A 17,821-nucleotide genomic window follows, 5' to 3' on the forward strand; every position below is an offset into this window, starting at 1 on the left:
TTCGTAATCATGTATCAGGAGTGGCAATCTTCCATAAGAGTAAGAATGGTGTATTGTCCAAGAGTGGAAATCCTCCTTCAAAGTAAGAATGGTCTTGTCTGGGAGAGTGCCAGTCCTGATTAAGAGTTTGAACAGTATATTGTCCTGGGTAGTTGCAGTCTTCTTGTAGAATTGATTCATGACACAATGTCATAGATCCCATTTTAAAAGTGTCAATCGTTTTGGTGGTCAGATTAAGCTAATAATTTTTTTTATAATAATGAGTGAATTTTGTCTTTACTTAGGTCAGTACCAACAGTCACAGAATATGCGACGGAAGCAGAAAAATTATGACAACTCATCGACGACTGTGATCATTCAAGATGATCGGCGACGACGATCAAGTGGAAGTGGTGACTTTTTAACTGGTAGGTTTACCTGATAAAAACAATTTTGTTTTGTTTAACAACACCACTAGAGCACATTGATCTATTAATCATTGGCTATTGGATGTCAAACATTTCTTAAAGAGAAAACCTGCTACATTTTTTCATTAGTAGCAATGGATATTTCATATGCATCATCCCACAGATAGGATAGTACATACCACTGGCTGGAATGAGAAATAGCCCAAAGGGCCCACTGATGGGGATTGATCCCAGACTGACTGCATATCAAAAGAGCGCTTTACAACTGGGCTACGTCCCACCCCAGTTACCTGATAAAACAACATTGGTGAAGCCAGATTTGAACACAGTTATTATAAAGCACATAGGCGTACAGACTCACATTTTTGTAAGGCATGGGCGGGGGCATGGCAATTTATGCCCGAATTAAATAGAAGTGGCCAAATCTGGATTACAACATTTATTCATATTAACATTACTGTCAAACAGCTATATAGGGTTGCAAACGAATCACCACACATTTTTACATGGATTACATCTAATATTGTGGGTAGGATGACGGAAATACATGGGAAAAGCTGTTCAGGCCAGCTCATTCAGCCCAAATTTCTCCATTGTGTTTGCCCAAATTTGAGGATTTTCTACATGATGAAATTCCAGCCAACACTACTAGATACACATTCAAATGCAAACTTAAATAATTCTAAATAATAATTAGCATATAAGTTTGACTTCCGTTCACTATGAATGATATAATAAGTTGAGCGTTTAATGCATTTCTCCAGTTCTTACTGTGAAATTGTAATATTGTTTTTTTTCAGGACTGCTCATTGGAAGTGCCTTAGGAGGTCATAATCACATGGGCTCACATTTTGGCTTTGGAATGGGATGGGGAGGTGACCATTACGGTCATGGATATCATGATTATGGGCCAGATTACCACATAGAAAACAATTATTACACAACCAACACAAACATTGAGAACACTGAAATTAATGAAACAAATATTGAAAACAATTTTGATGGCGACAATGCCGATGGTGAGCAGGTTGGTGAAGGTGATGAAAGTGAACAGGTTGAAGGTGAGCAAGTTGAAGGTGAACCGGCTGATGAAGGTGAGCCGGCTCAGGAAGAAGAGCTGGTTCAAGAAGAAGAGCTGGTTCAAGAAGAAGAGCTGGTTCAGGAAGGTGGAGAGGATGAACTTGAGCAAGACTTTCAAGAAATAGAAAATTTAATGAAAGAAGTTGAGGAAATGGAGGAAATGGCGGAAGGCGGAGAAGAATGCGATGAAGGTGAATATGAGGATGAGGATGCAGAATGTGAGCCTAACGATGAAGAATGTGAGCCCGAACTCAAGGAGGAAGATCCAGTAGAGGAAGAGCCATATGATGACTGCGAGCCAGACGATTGTGGTGACTATGGGGATGAAGATTGTTAAAATTATTTCAGCAAAAGAATGATCTAATGGCTATACAATTCCGCCAGGACTTCAATAGAAAACTCAGCTGTTGTTACAGTTAATAATGCTTCTCCAGAGAAATCGGTCTCTCTTATAATATAGAAATGATGTTGAGTAACTGAAGCCAATACACATCTGAAACAATTAAGAGTCAGGCATCAAACTGCAGCTTTCTATGGATAAATAGGAACAAACATACAAAAAAATATTGATAATCTTAGTGCAAAAACTAATTACAGATTTCTGATTAAATAAAGCAAGCCTCTTCCACTAACTTAATATGCTATATTTTTAATTTTAAAAATAAAGAGGTTATTAAAAATCAATATCATTTCGTTTAAGTGTGGTAGATATTCTGGTTCATATATAATAAATGGTGCAGCCTTTGATAGTAAACCAAACTTAGCATGACCTTTTAAACATTGTTACCTTTGACAGTCAAATGAAAACAGTATTAAATTCCTGTATATATTATTATATTTAAAATATAGATATTTTTCGAGTTGTCAAGACCGGTTTAAAAATTAGTATATTTTTCAAACAAATAATATAAATATTTGGATTTTGCCTCTATAATTAATTGAACTAAAATAATAATTGTAATCAAACTTTTGTAATTAAATCTTTGTTACCTCTTGTACATTTCATTTACGCATTTGTAAATAAATAATTATAATAATGTATATGTATGTAAATAATTACATATATTGTTTTAAACATTTATTATCTGTTTTATCACAATGCTTCACTACCAGTCTGACTGATGTCAACAACCAGCAAGCAAACTGAGATCAGATCACATTCATGTGTTTATATCGATATGGTACAGTACTTTTAAAATGGTTTTTCCAACAGATGACATGGCTTTTTTTAAAGCCAAATAAAGAATTTGTTACTGCTTTTTTATCATTTTTGTTAGCATGTGTGTGGTATATCTGTTTTATCGTAGTTCTGTAATATAATGTACAATTTAGCATCAACCATATCTAGTGGCATTAGCAATCACTTCAGAAAAACAAAAACATTTCAACTTTGTCCTGCACATGTACTGCGTATATTATTTTCACAGAATCTATTTTGATAATTATAATTTAAAAAATCTGCGAAATCAAATGTATATTTGTAATATTGGTTGACTAAGGGTCTTGGACTGTTATTCAACTGCATTATCATTAATTAATTAATTTACTGACTAGTACAACTTCAAAAATTTATTAAATCTTTAAAACTAATTCTCTGCCAACAATTTCTAACTCAATACCAACTACAAGCTCATCAAGTTGTCAAGTTTAATATCAAGCTGGAACGTTGTTGTTAACAAGCAATAACAAATAACCAAAACACAGATAAAATAAAATATAATATATTTTGAGTTACATGTTAACCATTTTCAAAGAGATCACTACATTCTTCCCTATAAACAAATCTGAAGACTTCATAATGGTGGTTGAGACCTCTCTGACAGTGTATCTTGTACCTGGTGCCAAGAGCACCAAACTCTTGAGTACTGCCGTAAAATACCCGACTGATACGTGAATGTACTAGAGCCATTGAGCACCTACAAAAAATTATATAAAAAATATACATAATTAGATGTAATTATTAAAAACATTTTATAAAGCACAATCACAATTTGCTTTTTTTAAGCCAGACATTTTAAAATAATTATTTATTTTTATTTCTGGATTGGCATACAAAACTCTATTCATAAATAAATATATTACAAACTTTAATAGTTATATATTGTACAGAAGCACAAATACATACAAAATATATTGGACATTTTAAAAACGAACACAAAACAACAACAAAACTTGGTCTCAATGACTTACTTAATTAACATAAATAGTTACAAAGTATATATAATGAATAGCTCTTAAAACTTAACAAAATATCAAAAGATACACTCATAGTGATTCTATTGCTCTAATGAAGACACCATTACTTTACATGTTTGTCCATTGCAATTTATTTTTGAAACAAGTTTTTCAGGGACAGACCCTAGTTTCAGCCCATGAAAGTTCTAAATTTAGTTAATTTACAAACCTGTAACATATTTGGATAAAGTTACAATTGAGTGAAACATGAGTCTGTGATGAACTGGTGGAATACCCTCTAAAATAAACTAAAACTCGACTACATAACTGTTACCTCTCAGATGCACATACGTTTTTAAAAATATGAGAAATGCATTTTGTGATATTAAAAACACTAGTTTGACCAAAAACACTTCGAATGTACGGAAATGGATAATCTAAACAATAAAATCTAAGTTAAGTATGATTTCAGTTATCAAAAATTGCAATAATAGTCAAATATATGCTGCAGTGTTTAAAAATTAGGGTATGTCCCTTTAAATAGCTTAATATTATTTGTCGTCTCTGTATTTTAAGCCTAACTTTGTACCATAGGCTCTAACTTTGTTTTGTTTAATGACAGCACTAAAGCACACTGTTTATTAATCATCGGCTATTGGATGTCAAACATTTTGTAATTTTGACATATATAGTCTTTGAGAGGAAACCCACTATATTTTTCCCATTAGTAGCAAGAGATCATTTATATGCACCATTCCACAGATAGGATAGCACATACCATGGCCTTTGATATACTAGTCATGATGTATTGGCTGGAATGAGAAATTGTGCAATAGTTACACTGATGGGGATCGATTCTAAGGAGAACACTTTACCACTGGACTATGTCCCACCCCTTTGACCCTGTGACAGGATACAGGGTCGGTTGCTTGTTTAAATATACACAAAATTAACAATCTAATATTTTTTTTCTCTCTTATAACTAAATAATATGTGACTGGTCAGTTGGATGCAATTTCAGAACAGTCATCAACAAGAAAACAAAACAAATTAAACCTTCAAGAGACAGTCCTGTGGAGTCATCAGGAGGCACAGCACTTGCAAATAATTTGACTGGTACCATTGTCTTCTATCATATTACATTGACCTAATGATCGGCACAAAAAAAAAAATAATCCAGCAAGTGATTGCGATCGCTTGTCTTCCTGAACATGCCTCTGTATTATATGGTATTTGATGCCAACTTCTTCACCATAAGATATGGTAAATAAGGGAGGTAACTCACTTTACACCAGTCCCCAGTCATTTAATTCTCCTTTATGATTCTTGCTACACAATTTAAGACCTATTAAGAATTAGTATTAATCTAACAACAATGTATTCTGTACAAATATTAGACTATACTATAGTATACACAGCGAACTTACATGACACATGGTTCCCTTGTAACATACAGGTCATATCCTGTACACAAGTATGGTCCAGATTTCTTTTCTTCTTCTGTTAGAGACCTTGTGCAATCACAATAAAACATGTCTTCATCTGTGGAGGAAAAACAAATCATTATTTTATAAAATATTTGCAACACTAAAGAGTATACTGCACTCTATTTGCCAGGTGTAACAATACTGAAGGTTTTTCGTATACTTGTTAGGTAAGCTTGAGAATTATCATATATAATAACTATTGGTGCCCATAAATAATTACCCAATATGTTAAAATACATGTATATACGATTTCTTGGAGGATACCCCTTTTGATGCCAGAAGATCTCTTGTGCAAACTATATTAATTATCCTTATTAAATGTTTAGTGGTTTATTGTTTTACATTAGGGTGTAATCACTATACATGTATATTCCACAGTATGAAGACTGAAATACATATTGTTAATACAGGAGTGGTGCTTTTGGGTTGGGCTAATAAATTAACAAGCAGTTTGCTGATTTGACCAGAAGCTGTTTTTTATAAACCAGATAAACAAGACAAAAAAGTGAGATACAGTTCTATGCCAAGCTAGAAGGTTTTTTAAACCACAGCAAAGGACAGGTGCGGTTTCAATTATTTTTTTAGGCACAAATTACATTCCCTATTATTTCAGCTACCAGACACCCATACTACTCAACTACAAGGATATTAACTATTCACAAAAATGTTTACCTTCAAGGTTCCATATCCCTCCCTGTTGTGACCGAGCAACCAAATCAACTGCTACCATGACAGCATGTTGTAGTGGGTGATCCCCACAACTCAGGTCATGTGACTTGGCAATAACAGTGTCCGTAACAGGGTCTACAATGATGGCTCCTACAGGTTTCTAAAACAGGGAGGAAAATAACATTAGAGATAAAAAAAAAATCAGAAACTTTGTAGGGTTCTGAATTTAAGTAGGGGTTTACTGTAAAATCTTGAACAAACAATAATGAAAGGAACAGTTTTCATGCAGTACTAAAATCCAGAATTCTAAAAATATCCAGATGATTTTCAACTCTTCTAAAACACAAATTTACTGTATACTGGATTAATATATGACATGCTTTTTTCTGTCTCTCACAAACTCCGACCATAGCATGTAAATTGACAAACAACTGCTGGTGTCTGCAGTGCATATCTGCAATGTAACTAATGTATGTGCATAAATTTCGCAACTTGAAGTTGGCCACAATTGATGCAAAATTTAGTTGCAAGCATTTTCTCAGTTTACAGTACTCCTATTCCACTCCACAATATTACTATTATAAATACGTTTATCCAGGGCTTCTAGATTATGGCAGCCCGACTCCCATGGCTAGTGAATTTCAGTGTTGGGCTAGTAAATAACTATTATTCCATGCCCGACGGCTAGTGAAAAGAAATTTATCAAATGCTGCAGTTAGGTCTATTTTGTTAGTGTTTTTAAGCTCTATCTCCTTCTTCAGGTGACATATCCAATTATTAATATTACGAGCATAATTAGTAAAATTGTTTTAACTTAAAGTACAGTACTGCAGTGTTTCTGCCAGAAAGAAATGTTTGGGTATGGCGCTATGGAATTGAATTCAACAGTCAACAGGAGGTATGGGAGGCCTCCCTAAGAAAGAAAATGGGTTAAGTTTAGGGTTAGGGTTAAGAAAAGCATACAGTAATGATAAGAATAATTAATTTTATCAAAAGGTTAACTTAAAAAAAATTCAATCTACCAAAAATCTGGGTAGGCACCATACCTATTTTACCCTCTGGCAGAAACACTGAGTAGGGCTAGTGAATTTTTAATTGTGGCTAGTAAATTTTTAAAATCACTGATCCCATGGATAGTGGATTTTATAAAAATTCTAGAAGCCCGGCTTTATCTTTCCTTGTAATTGATTAATTAATGTTTAATAAGAATACCACAGTTATTAACCAAATGCTTGAATAGCAATGTTCTTAACAGTGTGACCTATTATTGTAGAATATTTTTTATGCTACAAAATAATCAGCATTTTAATTTTGTTACCAGTTATTTTACTGATACATGTATTATAAATATGAACAAGTAGAATGAAACAATATGTCCAGTGATACAATTATTTGTTAGATTTAAGAAATATTCTGCTAAAGATTTAAAATTGTCATAAATGTTTTTTAAGTTTATGGACTAGTTTTTCTGGAAAAAAACCCCAACAGATTTCCAAATATTAAATACATTTTAACCATTTAAAATCAATTCTGAATAGTAGAAAACCTGTTACCTGATTTTTCTCTTTGGCTTTCCGTGCCAAGTCAATGGCTTGATCCATGTGTTTATAGACTATGTCAAGAGAATCATCAGAAAAATAGTTACCAGACAGGAGATGAGCAATTCTGTGAAAAAAGACAATTATTTTTTTAATATGAAAACTCTCTATTTGAAATCAATTAATCGTGAAGATGATTCTGTAAGAAATCAAGGAACCATGAAGTTCTAAACTCACCCCTCCCCCCAATTTTTCTTACAATAATACATGATTAAAATATTTGATTCTATAAAGACAAAAATAAACTTCATTTAAAATATTTCAGTCCTTTTAAAGTGCAAATATTTTTATTCATTGTTTATCGCAATGGTTGAATAATGTACTTGGCAGTCTAACTACCACAATTTGCCCGTGGGCTATTGGTTTAGAACACAATAGTCACTCAGTGGACTATTAAATAAATATGTACAAATATTGTTACATAACTGACTTTAGTTTCAACAGCACTTTTAAGTAACTGTATAAATAAAGTAAACAGAAAAATCTGCTTTAAACTTTTCATACTTTAAAGCAATATGTATTAAAGAAACACAAACGTTTATTAATACTGTAGCTGGTTTAGTGTATAACTTTAGCAAAGCATTAAAATCTGTTGAAAGAAAACAACTTTAAAAGTCTTGTGTGTCAAGTTGAAAGTCCTCTTTGTACCAACTTTTTGTCCTCATGGAATGACACTGGCCACCACTGGATTGATTCTTCATATTGCTTTCTCGTCTCTGGTGCCACAGCAGGAACCTTAACGAGGAAAGGTTTTCCAAGTGAGTTGTAACGACTCTTAACTTCACTCAGTTTACAGCACTCTTCCACATAAGACTTCACACCGAGGATGATTTCAAGATGGTCATCTAAAAATGGAACAAATTTTTTTTTATAATCAAAATATTCTATTTGTGAATATCTGAATATAATTTAACATGACATGCTTTTAATATACTGGCATGGAAACAAAACCATATTTTATTAATGATGCACTCAAAACATTATATGCTGCCAGATATATAGTTATGACCACACAAATGACGAGAAAGGAATCCCACTACCGCCATTTCATGGGACTATTCTTCTTGATTAGCAACAAGGGATTTTTTTATATGCATCATTCCACAGACAGGATAGTATGAATATATACCATGGTCTTGTTACACATCTATGGAGCACTGGCTGGAATGTGAAATAGCCCAAAGGGCCCATATTAGGTGAATGTTTTACCACTGAGCTATATCCCAACCCTATATTGCCATGTGACAAATCAATAAAAGATCATATTAGTGACAAATATGAATCGACTTGATCATTTAACATGCATCATGATGGGAACTTACTTCTACACATTTTCAAAAAACTACAATACTATAAAACTTATCTTGACTGTTGGTTCAGATTAAACTCAAAACATGTATAAAGACTACAGTAGTATAACCAATTAATATATACCTTTTATAGATTTAACTCTTTTTAAATGTTGCAATTCTCCCAGGGGAAGATCAACTGACAGTTGCCTAAAAAAAACAAAGTTTATTATGAAATATGAATATATATAAGTACATTTATCCTTAACTTACCCATAATATCCATGTCATAAACCCATGTGATAATTTAGTGTATTAACCCAGTTAATAATGGTCTGCAAATTTAAAGGTATATGCAAATTTGCAAGGTCTCTAGTTACTGTCAATGGGTCATTTGTTTACAAACCAACAAGACATGTATACCTAAGTGTAATGTTTTCATAAGATTTAGTTAAAATGTATGACGTCAAACTGATTTGTGCTAATCGTGATGAAGTTATATTATCGATGGAGGTGACTTTAGTACTGTAATTTACTAAATATCGAATGAAAATGTTATTTTAGAAGTGTTATAGCCTCTATTAGAAATTCGCAAAAAAAATATAGGCAGAGTTACGTCCCCTAACCACTAACAACTTCCGGCGCGTTCCGGTTACTGGGAAGAGCCGATGGCCACAGTTGTTTGTGAATTTTCAGCTGAGATTTATGCATGCCAGTCCCTGGCATCATAAATGTCCCCACCTATGCTTTAAAAATAAAGAATGATACAGGGAAAAATTAAGTTGATGAAATTGCATTTTGTTATAACTGACCATGTGTTAAATATAGGAGATGAATCTAGCGAGCTTGATTGTTTTGGTTTTCTTGCATGGAAATTTTTTTGTTTTTTGTTTTAAAGCTGCAATCTCACCTCACATTAATTATCATAATTTCATTTAAACATACAAACACACCTGCAGTCTTAATGAATTGTGTGTGTGACAGTAACACCGTTGTAAAAGATAATAGAAACATTATGTTCATAGTGCATCCCAGGGGAACGCATTTTTTCACACTGTGGAGTTTACAAGTTATTTATTTCTGAGCTGCTTGTTTTCTAAATTACACACAAAAATAGTATATTTTAGTTATTTCCAAAAAACGTTTATTTTTATTTTTACGTCAAACCAAACTTAAAATAAAATTATTTACAAAAACAACAAAACAACATGTTTGTAGGATGGGACGGACTATATGTAATATTCCAATCAGAACAGTCCCCTTCCCCACGTGCAATATTATGTTTGTTTTGTTTTTTTCAGCGTATTTCTGGGGACACATGACCCGACCCCTCCCCTAAAAACACCACTAGCCATGGCAGTCTACACAATTTCCTGCACATGCACCTGGTTGACTAAATATTTCATTTGCTGTAAATTGATTACACTTGTATACATTGCATTATAAAGTGTAAATTTTGCTGTAATAACAGCTAAATATATATTTTAACCTAAAAACCTATAGTAACAGTATTTGTTTTGTTTACATCAAAATATCTGTGTAAACATATTTATGTTAGTCTTGCATGCCGATTATTTAAGGTTAAATGTTAAAATGAAGACATTGTTCTATACATGATTATAAGCTAAGTGGCAGGCAAAACAAAAAACCTAATATTTTAAAAATACCCCCCCTCAACAATTTTACCTCCCCCCCCCCAAAAAAAGAAAACCCCAGTAACAAATAAACAATAGCCTACAAAACAAGCCTACAAAACAAGCCCACACACCAGTACACATGCACAACCAAAAACATAACCCAGACTAACACGCACATTCAAAAAAAAAAAGGTTTTATCTATGTACATATACCAGTGGCATATGAAGGTGGCAAGGCGGGGGGGGAGAGAGAATGTATGCAGAGAGAGAGAGAGAGAGAGAGAGAGAGAGAGAGAGAGAGAGAGAGAGAGAGAGAGAGAGAGAGAGAGAGAGAGAGAGAGAGAGAGAGAGATTAGTGGTGCAGGAAGGTGCTAAAAAGTGTGGGGAGGGGGCCACACTTTTATATTTACACACTTTTACACTATCACTATTATAAAGCAAAATATCTGAAAAGTGGGGGGCACTTGCTATATATATATATATATATATATATTATATTTATATATATACCATGGAATACTTAATGGTTGTGCATAATATTAATAATTGCAGGTTGATAGTTTTTTTTTTTAAAACAATATTTATGCATTTGAAATAAATGAAATGGATCGGCAAACAGGCTGTAGGCCTAAGTAAATGCCTCTCCACGATATAATTTGACATAATACATTAATTGAAATAAATGATGAACATGAAAGATAACATTACATAAATAACATTTCAGCCATTGCATACAAACTACAAATACTTTGTTAGATAATGAACTCGCATTCGTAAATATACATGAGCTACGTGTGTAAACCATATATAATACAAATTTTAAGCGAAACATGCAAATGGTGCACCAGACCAATATAATAATAATAATATATATACTAGGTAATGTATAATTATAAAGTGAATTGCTTTGTTAAAGTAATAAAATTGTGCACAGATTGTACTATCTTTAGGTTCAATTCAGAAGGATAATCCTTATTTCCAAAAAGCACTGCTTTAATGTCGAAGCCTCTGTTATAAAAGAACATGGTTGGGCGAATTTGATCATACAAAGAACAAGAGAACAGAAAGTGGACTGTATCTTCAAAAGGATGGCCACAACGACAATAAGGATTATCATAAATGTGTCTTAAAAATCTGTGGGCATTTAGATCACTACAATCTAAACGGAGTCTACAATGTATAATTTGGTTTGAGCGTGATCCAGAATATAAAAAGTATTTATGTGGTGTTTGTTTTAGTGGAAATATTGCCTTTTTAAATTTGTTAAAAGAATTTAAATTTCTAATATTAATATCAAGGGCATTCCAATAGGTAGATAGTCGATCATGTCCGTTACAATGACATTGGACTCGCTGTTCCGATTTGTTTGCGAGTCATACAGTAGAAATCTTATTGTTAGGCGAGGAAGTGAATTTCTGTATCTTAGTTTCATTATTAACTACTGCATAGGTCATAGTTAATAATGCAGCTAGCGTACAGAAAATCGCAGCTAGTCATTTAGTCAAATTAATGTACACTTCCATTTGTACACAGTGATATTTACACAAACACATGCATATTACTTGCAGATATCAAAACTTTATTAAGGTGCCGTTTTAACGAGTCAATCATCAATGAGCCATTTTTCTTGGTCCCCTCCCCCACACGTGTTCGTAAGTATTTTTGTTGAGCACAAAACATATTGTACATTTTCTTTTCTGTAAAAGAAGGAGATTGCACAAAATCTGACAAACAATAATAGTAATAGAAAATTTTATCAGCGTAATGCGACGGAAATAATTTAGTGGCTAATTGGGGCCGCTTAGCGCAATGAAAACCAAGGGCAGATAAGTATGTTTCTAATAGAGGCTATAGGATAAATAGAATTCGCTACTCATGTTTTTTTACATGGAAAATATCAACTTCGTCTAGTTTATCAGTATTTGTCCAGGCAGAGCCTCGACAAATACCAATTAACGTAGACTTGGTTGATATTTACCATATTAACAAACACTTGTGATGAATTCTCTAGATATTCGTTTCGAAAAATGTTTCTAATAAAACATTCTATCAACATATAGATAATTTCACTATTTAAATATACACACATGCAATACATACTTTACAAGCTTAGATGTTTCTTTCCGGTTTTCAATAACACATGCATATACATCAACTGAAAAATATAAACAAAGACAAAATATAAAGTTGTGTAGTCACAATGCTCATAGTACTGGTAATATGAGAGAAGTACAATGAAACAGTTAAAATATAAAGTTGTGTAGTCACAATGCTCATAGTACTGGTAATATGAGAGAAGTACAATGAAACAGTTAAAATATAAAGTTGTGTAGTCACAATGCTCATAGTACTGGTAATATGAGAGAAGTACAATGAAACAGTTAAAATATAAAGTTGTGTAGTCACAATGCTCATAGTACTGGTAATATGAGAGAAGTACAATGAAACAGTAAAAATATTTCAAGAAGCCACTGTCTGTTCTTCATAAGCAAACATTTAATATTTATTATTTAACAGAATATACTTGTAACTACATGTAACTCCTTAATTAAGGAGATTTCGAATCACTCATAGTATGAGTCCAGCGTTCTACCAATTAACAGAGTGGAAATTCCCACTAGCTACTGCCAGTACTAGCACTTATTATCAATGCTACTACATAACTTTAGATGCCGTATATATATATATATATATATGTTTGGAACCAAACTATCCAGTTATGAGTTCTTTAACATACTACTGAACTTTCACTAGGGATGTTCCAAAATACGTCATGATACACAATTTTCATGTTCATATCTTAAATTTGTGCAAACTGTGATCAATGAGACTATGAGATTTGGCTGTTACATACATTACCATTTAGAAATTACTATAAATGTAGCTGCTTTACTTTACATGTTTTTTCCCCAAATATCCCTAGTGAAAGTTGAATAGTACATGTATATTATGAATTAGATTTCTTGATATCAAGAATTTGATTTGTTCATACTAAAATGACATTATATTGCATCTGTATTAAATATATAAATATATATATATATATATATATATATATATATATATATTAAAGGGACATTCCTGAGTTTGCTGCATTGTAAGATGTTTCCGACTAATAAAATATTTCTACGATTAAACTTACATATTAGATATATTTTCTGGTTTAGAATATCAATGTCTGTATATTCAATGTGTTTCTGGTCGTCTTAATATTTGTAAGAAGCCCAAACTGGATTTGTCTTCAAATAATTTCGTATGTACGAAAAAATTATATTTTTGGAAATAAAATGAAATTTAACCTAGTACAAATATTAGAACGATCAGAAACATGTTTAATATACAGCCACTAATATTTTATGCAGAAAAATATGTTTGATATGTAATTACAATCGTTAAAAAGTCTTTATTAGTCGATAACATCTTAAAACGTGCAGCAATCTCAGGAATGTCCCTTTAAACACAAGTGTTTAAGCAGTATAAAATAATTTGGAAATAAAATGAAATTTAACCCAGTACAAATATTAGAATGATCAGAAACATGTTTAATATACAGCCACTAATATTGTATTAAGAAAAATATATTTTATATGTAATTACAATCGTTAAAAAGTCTTTGTTAGTCGATAACATCTTAAAAGTTCAGCAAATTCAGGAATGTCCCTTTAACAATTATTTTTTGTTACTTTGACATGGCGACTTCAACCAATATTTTTTCAGTTTTGATGTTTAAGGTTTATGACAATTACCAGTACTCATCTCTGTCTCACACATGCTTGTCCAAAAACCAGGAAAATGTGTGTCAATTATATGCAACTCTTACCCAAACTGACAGGTCTGTAGTACAACTCATCCAGCACCGGTTCTGGCTGAAGTTTCACATCATCTATAAAGAATGAAGGCATTCTACAGTAAATCTGCAGTAATTTAAATGGGCCAACAGAGGTATTTTATGAAGAGGACCCAGACACACCCATCCTTTTTTTCACTTTTTTTTTATCATAAATAAAAGCCTGTTCAAATACCTCTTACCATGTCCGGTGCCTCCCACCCCTCACAAACTCCTGGATCTGAGCTTGTGACCAAGGGCAAAATGACACATGGAACAACTCGGGAAAATATCCACCCGGTCCCACCCTCCCCTAACCCTAACTAAAAATAATAAATAAAAACCAAAAGTCTTTGTCTAAAACCATCCAATTCTAAAAAAAAAACCCACAACACAAAGTTAAAACTCAACATTTCATCTGCATAATACAGACTTTTTCAAGAGTATGAGGAGAAACAGAAAACTCACAGGTATAAAAGGTGTAGTACTGTAACAAGTGTGCTTGGCTAAAACTCAAGTATAGTTAACCCAGTCAGTAAAACTACAGAATGGGAATGGAACTCTATTAATGTGCCCATATCCTTGAAGGTTCAGGCACGCTGACCATGAATCCAGTCTCTGACATAGCCAGTGGGTGGTTCCTGGGCAGGAGGGTAAAACTACAGTGGTATCAGACCATAAGCTAAGATTAAAACAATAGTCCAAACAAGCAGTGTGGTTTATCTGCCACTCTGATCATATTCATTCAGTCCTTTTGGTCACACACAGTTCAAACGTTGCATCCAAATAGATTCAGCCAAATTAATTTTGGCTTGGTCCTGAACAGCAACTCTTTGAAGGAGAGTGCAACTAAGGGAGTGACCTGGGATATTAAAGTGGGGGGCTACATGTGGGGCTTTAGCTGTCTTATTATATTTAGTATTATGTCTGTGCCCTGAAAGTCTGGTGCTAAAACTGTTGATAGTTTGTCCAACATACTGAATTTGGTTTATAGAGTATGTTTGATGTAGAAAGTCATCTTGGGCTAGTTGTATATCAGGCTGGCGAGGTACTGACCCACAGGATGATGTCAGAGTTAACACTGTCTCTATGATCAGAAGTTCGTTTCTAGGTCTAATTTTGGCTTCATCAAACATTTTCAAATTTTTTTAACATTTGTAACCACAACTCTGTAAGTAACTGCAAAATTCGACAAGATGTTTCTCAGCCAATTCCGCCTTGCTACAAATATGACGTATTCTGAGAGCTCCACTGCAGGGGATAAGAGTTGAAAACATGACGGGGGGTGGCAACCAGTAGGTGGGAGGTATCTGTGTGAAGCTGTTTCTTTAGAAAATAAGTCTGTCTGGAAAGAATTACCATCACTAATCACTTTTACATCCAGGAATGGTGCCCAGTCTTGGCTAATCTCCATGGTGAATTTGATGTGAGGGTGGTGTGAATTGAGACAAGTGAAGAAAGTTAGAATATCCTCAGAACTAGCTGATGACTAGCCCATATATATATCTGGTTGACAAAGAGTTTGAATCCAATATTTACGAGTCCAGAATGACATAGCTAGGCCTATAGATGTTAGCCTATGTGACAACAAAGGGGGTACCCATAGCTGTTCCAGATCTATATTTGGTGAAAATATCGGCCATTAAATTCAAATTCATTATGTGTGTGTGTGCATGTGCGCGTGTGTATATGTATAAAAATAATAAAGGGGGGGGGGGGGGACTAGGTGGATATTATATCCAAAGTTGGGCATTTGAGAAAAAAATTACAACTTTTTACTTTTATCTTGAATCAAAGGCTAAATCAGATAATAAAACCCCCCATTAAAATGGGTCTGTGATAAAGCAGTCGGCAGTGACACACTGGCGGTGTTTTTAATAGGCTAAATCATAGGCCATCAAGATTAACGTCGACTGCATTGACGAACTACAAGTTGTACAACTAGGATAAATCATTGAATTTTTTTTTTCTCCAACAATTGGAGGAATTAAACTACAACTGTACAAGTTCGTTTTCAGTGTTTCGTTACTTGCACCCCACCCACCCCATTCTTTATTACCTGAAATATGTTTTTGCCTCTTTTGTTTAATATTCATAATACCAAAGTGGGTAGCCAAAACATTCAGCAGACTGATCACTTCAAAAAACGTGCCATTTTATGCTAAACAACGTCAACAACCACAAAGAAAAAAAGAAATGCTTTATTTAACGACGCACTCAACACATTTTATTTGCGGTTATATGGCGTCAGACATATGTTTAAGGACCACATAAATATTGAGAAAGGACACCCGCTGTCGCCACTTCATGAGCTACTCTTTTTGATTAGCAGCAAGGGATTTTTTTATATGCACCATCCCACAGACAGGGTAGTACATACCACGGTCTTTAATATACCAGTCATGGTGCACTGTCTGGAACGAGAAATAGCCCAATGGGCCCACCGACGGGGATCGATCCCAGACCGACCGCGCATCGAGCGAGCGCTTTACCACTGGGCTACGTCTCGCCCCAACAACCACAAAGTGAAATTGATGTGCAAGTGGTTTTTAGTTGTTTGCTTTTACCAACACATTTTGGCAAATAAAATGAATATGGTTTATTATTAGTCCTCTACTGGTCCAACCGGAGGGGACTATAGGTTTCATCTCCGTCCGTCTGTCCGTCCATCTGTCCCACATATATATAGTTTGCCGGGTGTTCTTTGTTAGAATGCAATGAGATATTGAGCTGAAACTTTGTGTATAGCTTTATCATCCACTGTTACAGATCAAGTTTGACTTTCATGGCGATTTATCCATTTTTGACGGAATTACGGCCCTTGATTTATTTTCTGGACTATGTTTTTTAGAAGGATTTGAGATATTGAGCTGCAATTTTATGTATAGTTTTATTATGTACTGTTACTGACCAATTTTAACTTCCATAATGATTTACCTACTTTTCACAGAGGTATGCGCTTGAATTTAAGATATACGAAAAAGTGTTGGGTCAGGTAGGGGACATTTATTGCTTTAGCAGTACTCTCAGAAATTAGTCAGAATGCTTGTTATTGTTGGCCATTGAGTATTTTCCCGATTTTTATAGAGACCCAAAATAGTGAAACGTATTATACCATCAGACATTTTAAAATGATCACCACATTGTAACCCCAATATATATGTTGCACTAGGGTAGGAAGTGGTGTGTGTGTATGTGTGTGTGTGTCTGTGTGTCCCTCACTTTGTAGCAGCAGCCATGAATTTTAATCAATTCAGTTCAATCCAAGAGAATTAACGTGCACATTCAGAGCAAGCTGATGTAGCGCACGCCTGTCCTGGGCACAGGTGTCGGCCTCGGTCGGCTCCTCCGTCTAGGACAGGAATTTTTTTTAATTTTTTTATTTATACATGTATTTGTGTGTGTGTGTGTGTGTGTGTCACCCCCCCCCCCCCCCCACACACACACACATACACTTTTTGGCACCTTCCTATGCCCGTGTGTTGAGCGAAACAATTAAGTGATACTATTGCCATCATTATATATACTAGTATATATTCTGGGTTTGTGGATATTTATATTTTTTTCTTCTATTTTTAAGCACATTCTTAATGGCAAGGTAAATATTGTGCACATGCTATCATTTGGGTAACACTTGTACCTAACATAAAACC

At 33.9% G+C, this 17,821-nt stretch overlaps 2 protein-coding genes across 3 annotated transcripts in view; one reads left to right on the plus strand and one right to left on the minus strand.

Moving 5' to 3' along the window:
- LOC121372250 overlaps positions 1-2,745 on the plus strand; it is a 16,806-nt gene extending 14,061 nt beyond the window's left edge. Inside the window, exons 7-8 of the mRNA XM_041498541.1 lie at positions 285-407; positions 1,208-2,745. Of these exons, the coding sequence (XP_041354475.1) occupies positions 285-407; positions 1,208-1,824 (740 nt within the window). The 3' untranslated portion in view covers positions 1,825-2,745. The remainder of the gene's footprint in view (positions 1-284; positions 408-1,207) is intronic.
- A 449-nt stretch (positions 2,746-3,194) lies between these two features.
- Positions 3,195-16,322, minus strand: LOC121372251 (probable inactive tRNA-specific adenosine deaminase-like protein 3). Of its 2 annotated transcripts, none has more exons than XM_041498543.1 (9): positions 16,228-16,322; positions 14,163-14,225; positions 12,443-12,497; positions 8,851-8,915; positions 8,069-8,261; positions 7,372-7,483; positions 5,822-5,978; positions 5,090-5,204; positions 3,195-3,403 (listed from the first exon to the last, which is right to left on the minus strand). In XM_041498543.1, exons 1-9 carry the CDS (start codon positions 16,262-16,264, stop codon positions 3,226-3,228), a joined length of 975 nt encoding a protein of 324 aa, XP_041354477.1. In that variant the 5' UTR covers positions 16,265-16,322; the 3' UTR covers positions 3,195-3,225. The 2 variants fall into 2 exon arrangements, with proteins under 2 accessions (XP_041354477.1, XP_041354476.1); XM_041498542.1 differs by lacking the exon at positions 16,228-16,322 and adding an exon at positions 15,528-15,627.
- Between the last annotated feature and the right edge of the window lie 1,499 nt (positions 16,323-17,821).

The sequence above is a fragment of the Gigantopelta aegis genome, chromosome 4, assembly GCF_016097555.1.
Source record: "Gigantopelta aegis isolate Gae_Host chromosome 4, Gae_host_genome, whole genome shotgun sequence".
NCBI lineage: Eukaryota > Metazoa > Mollusca > Gastropoda > Neomphalida > Peltospiridae > Gigantopelta > Gigantopelta aegis.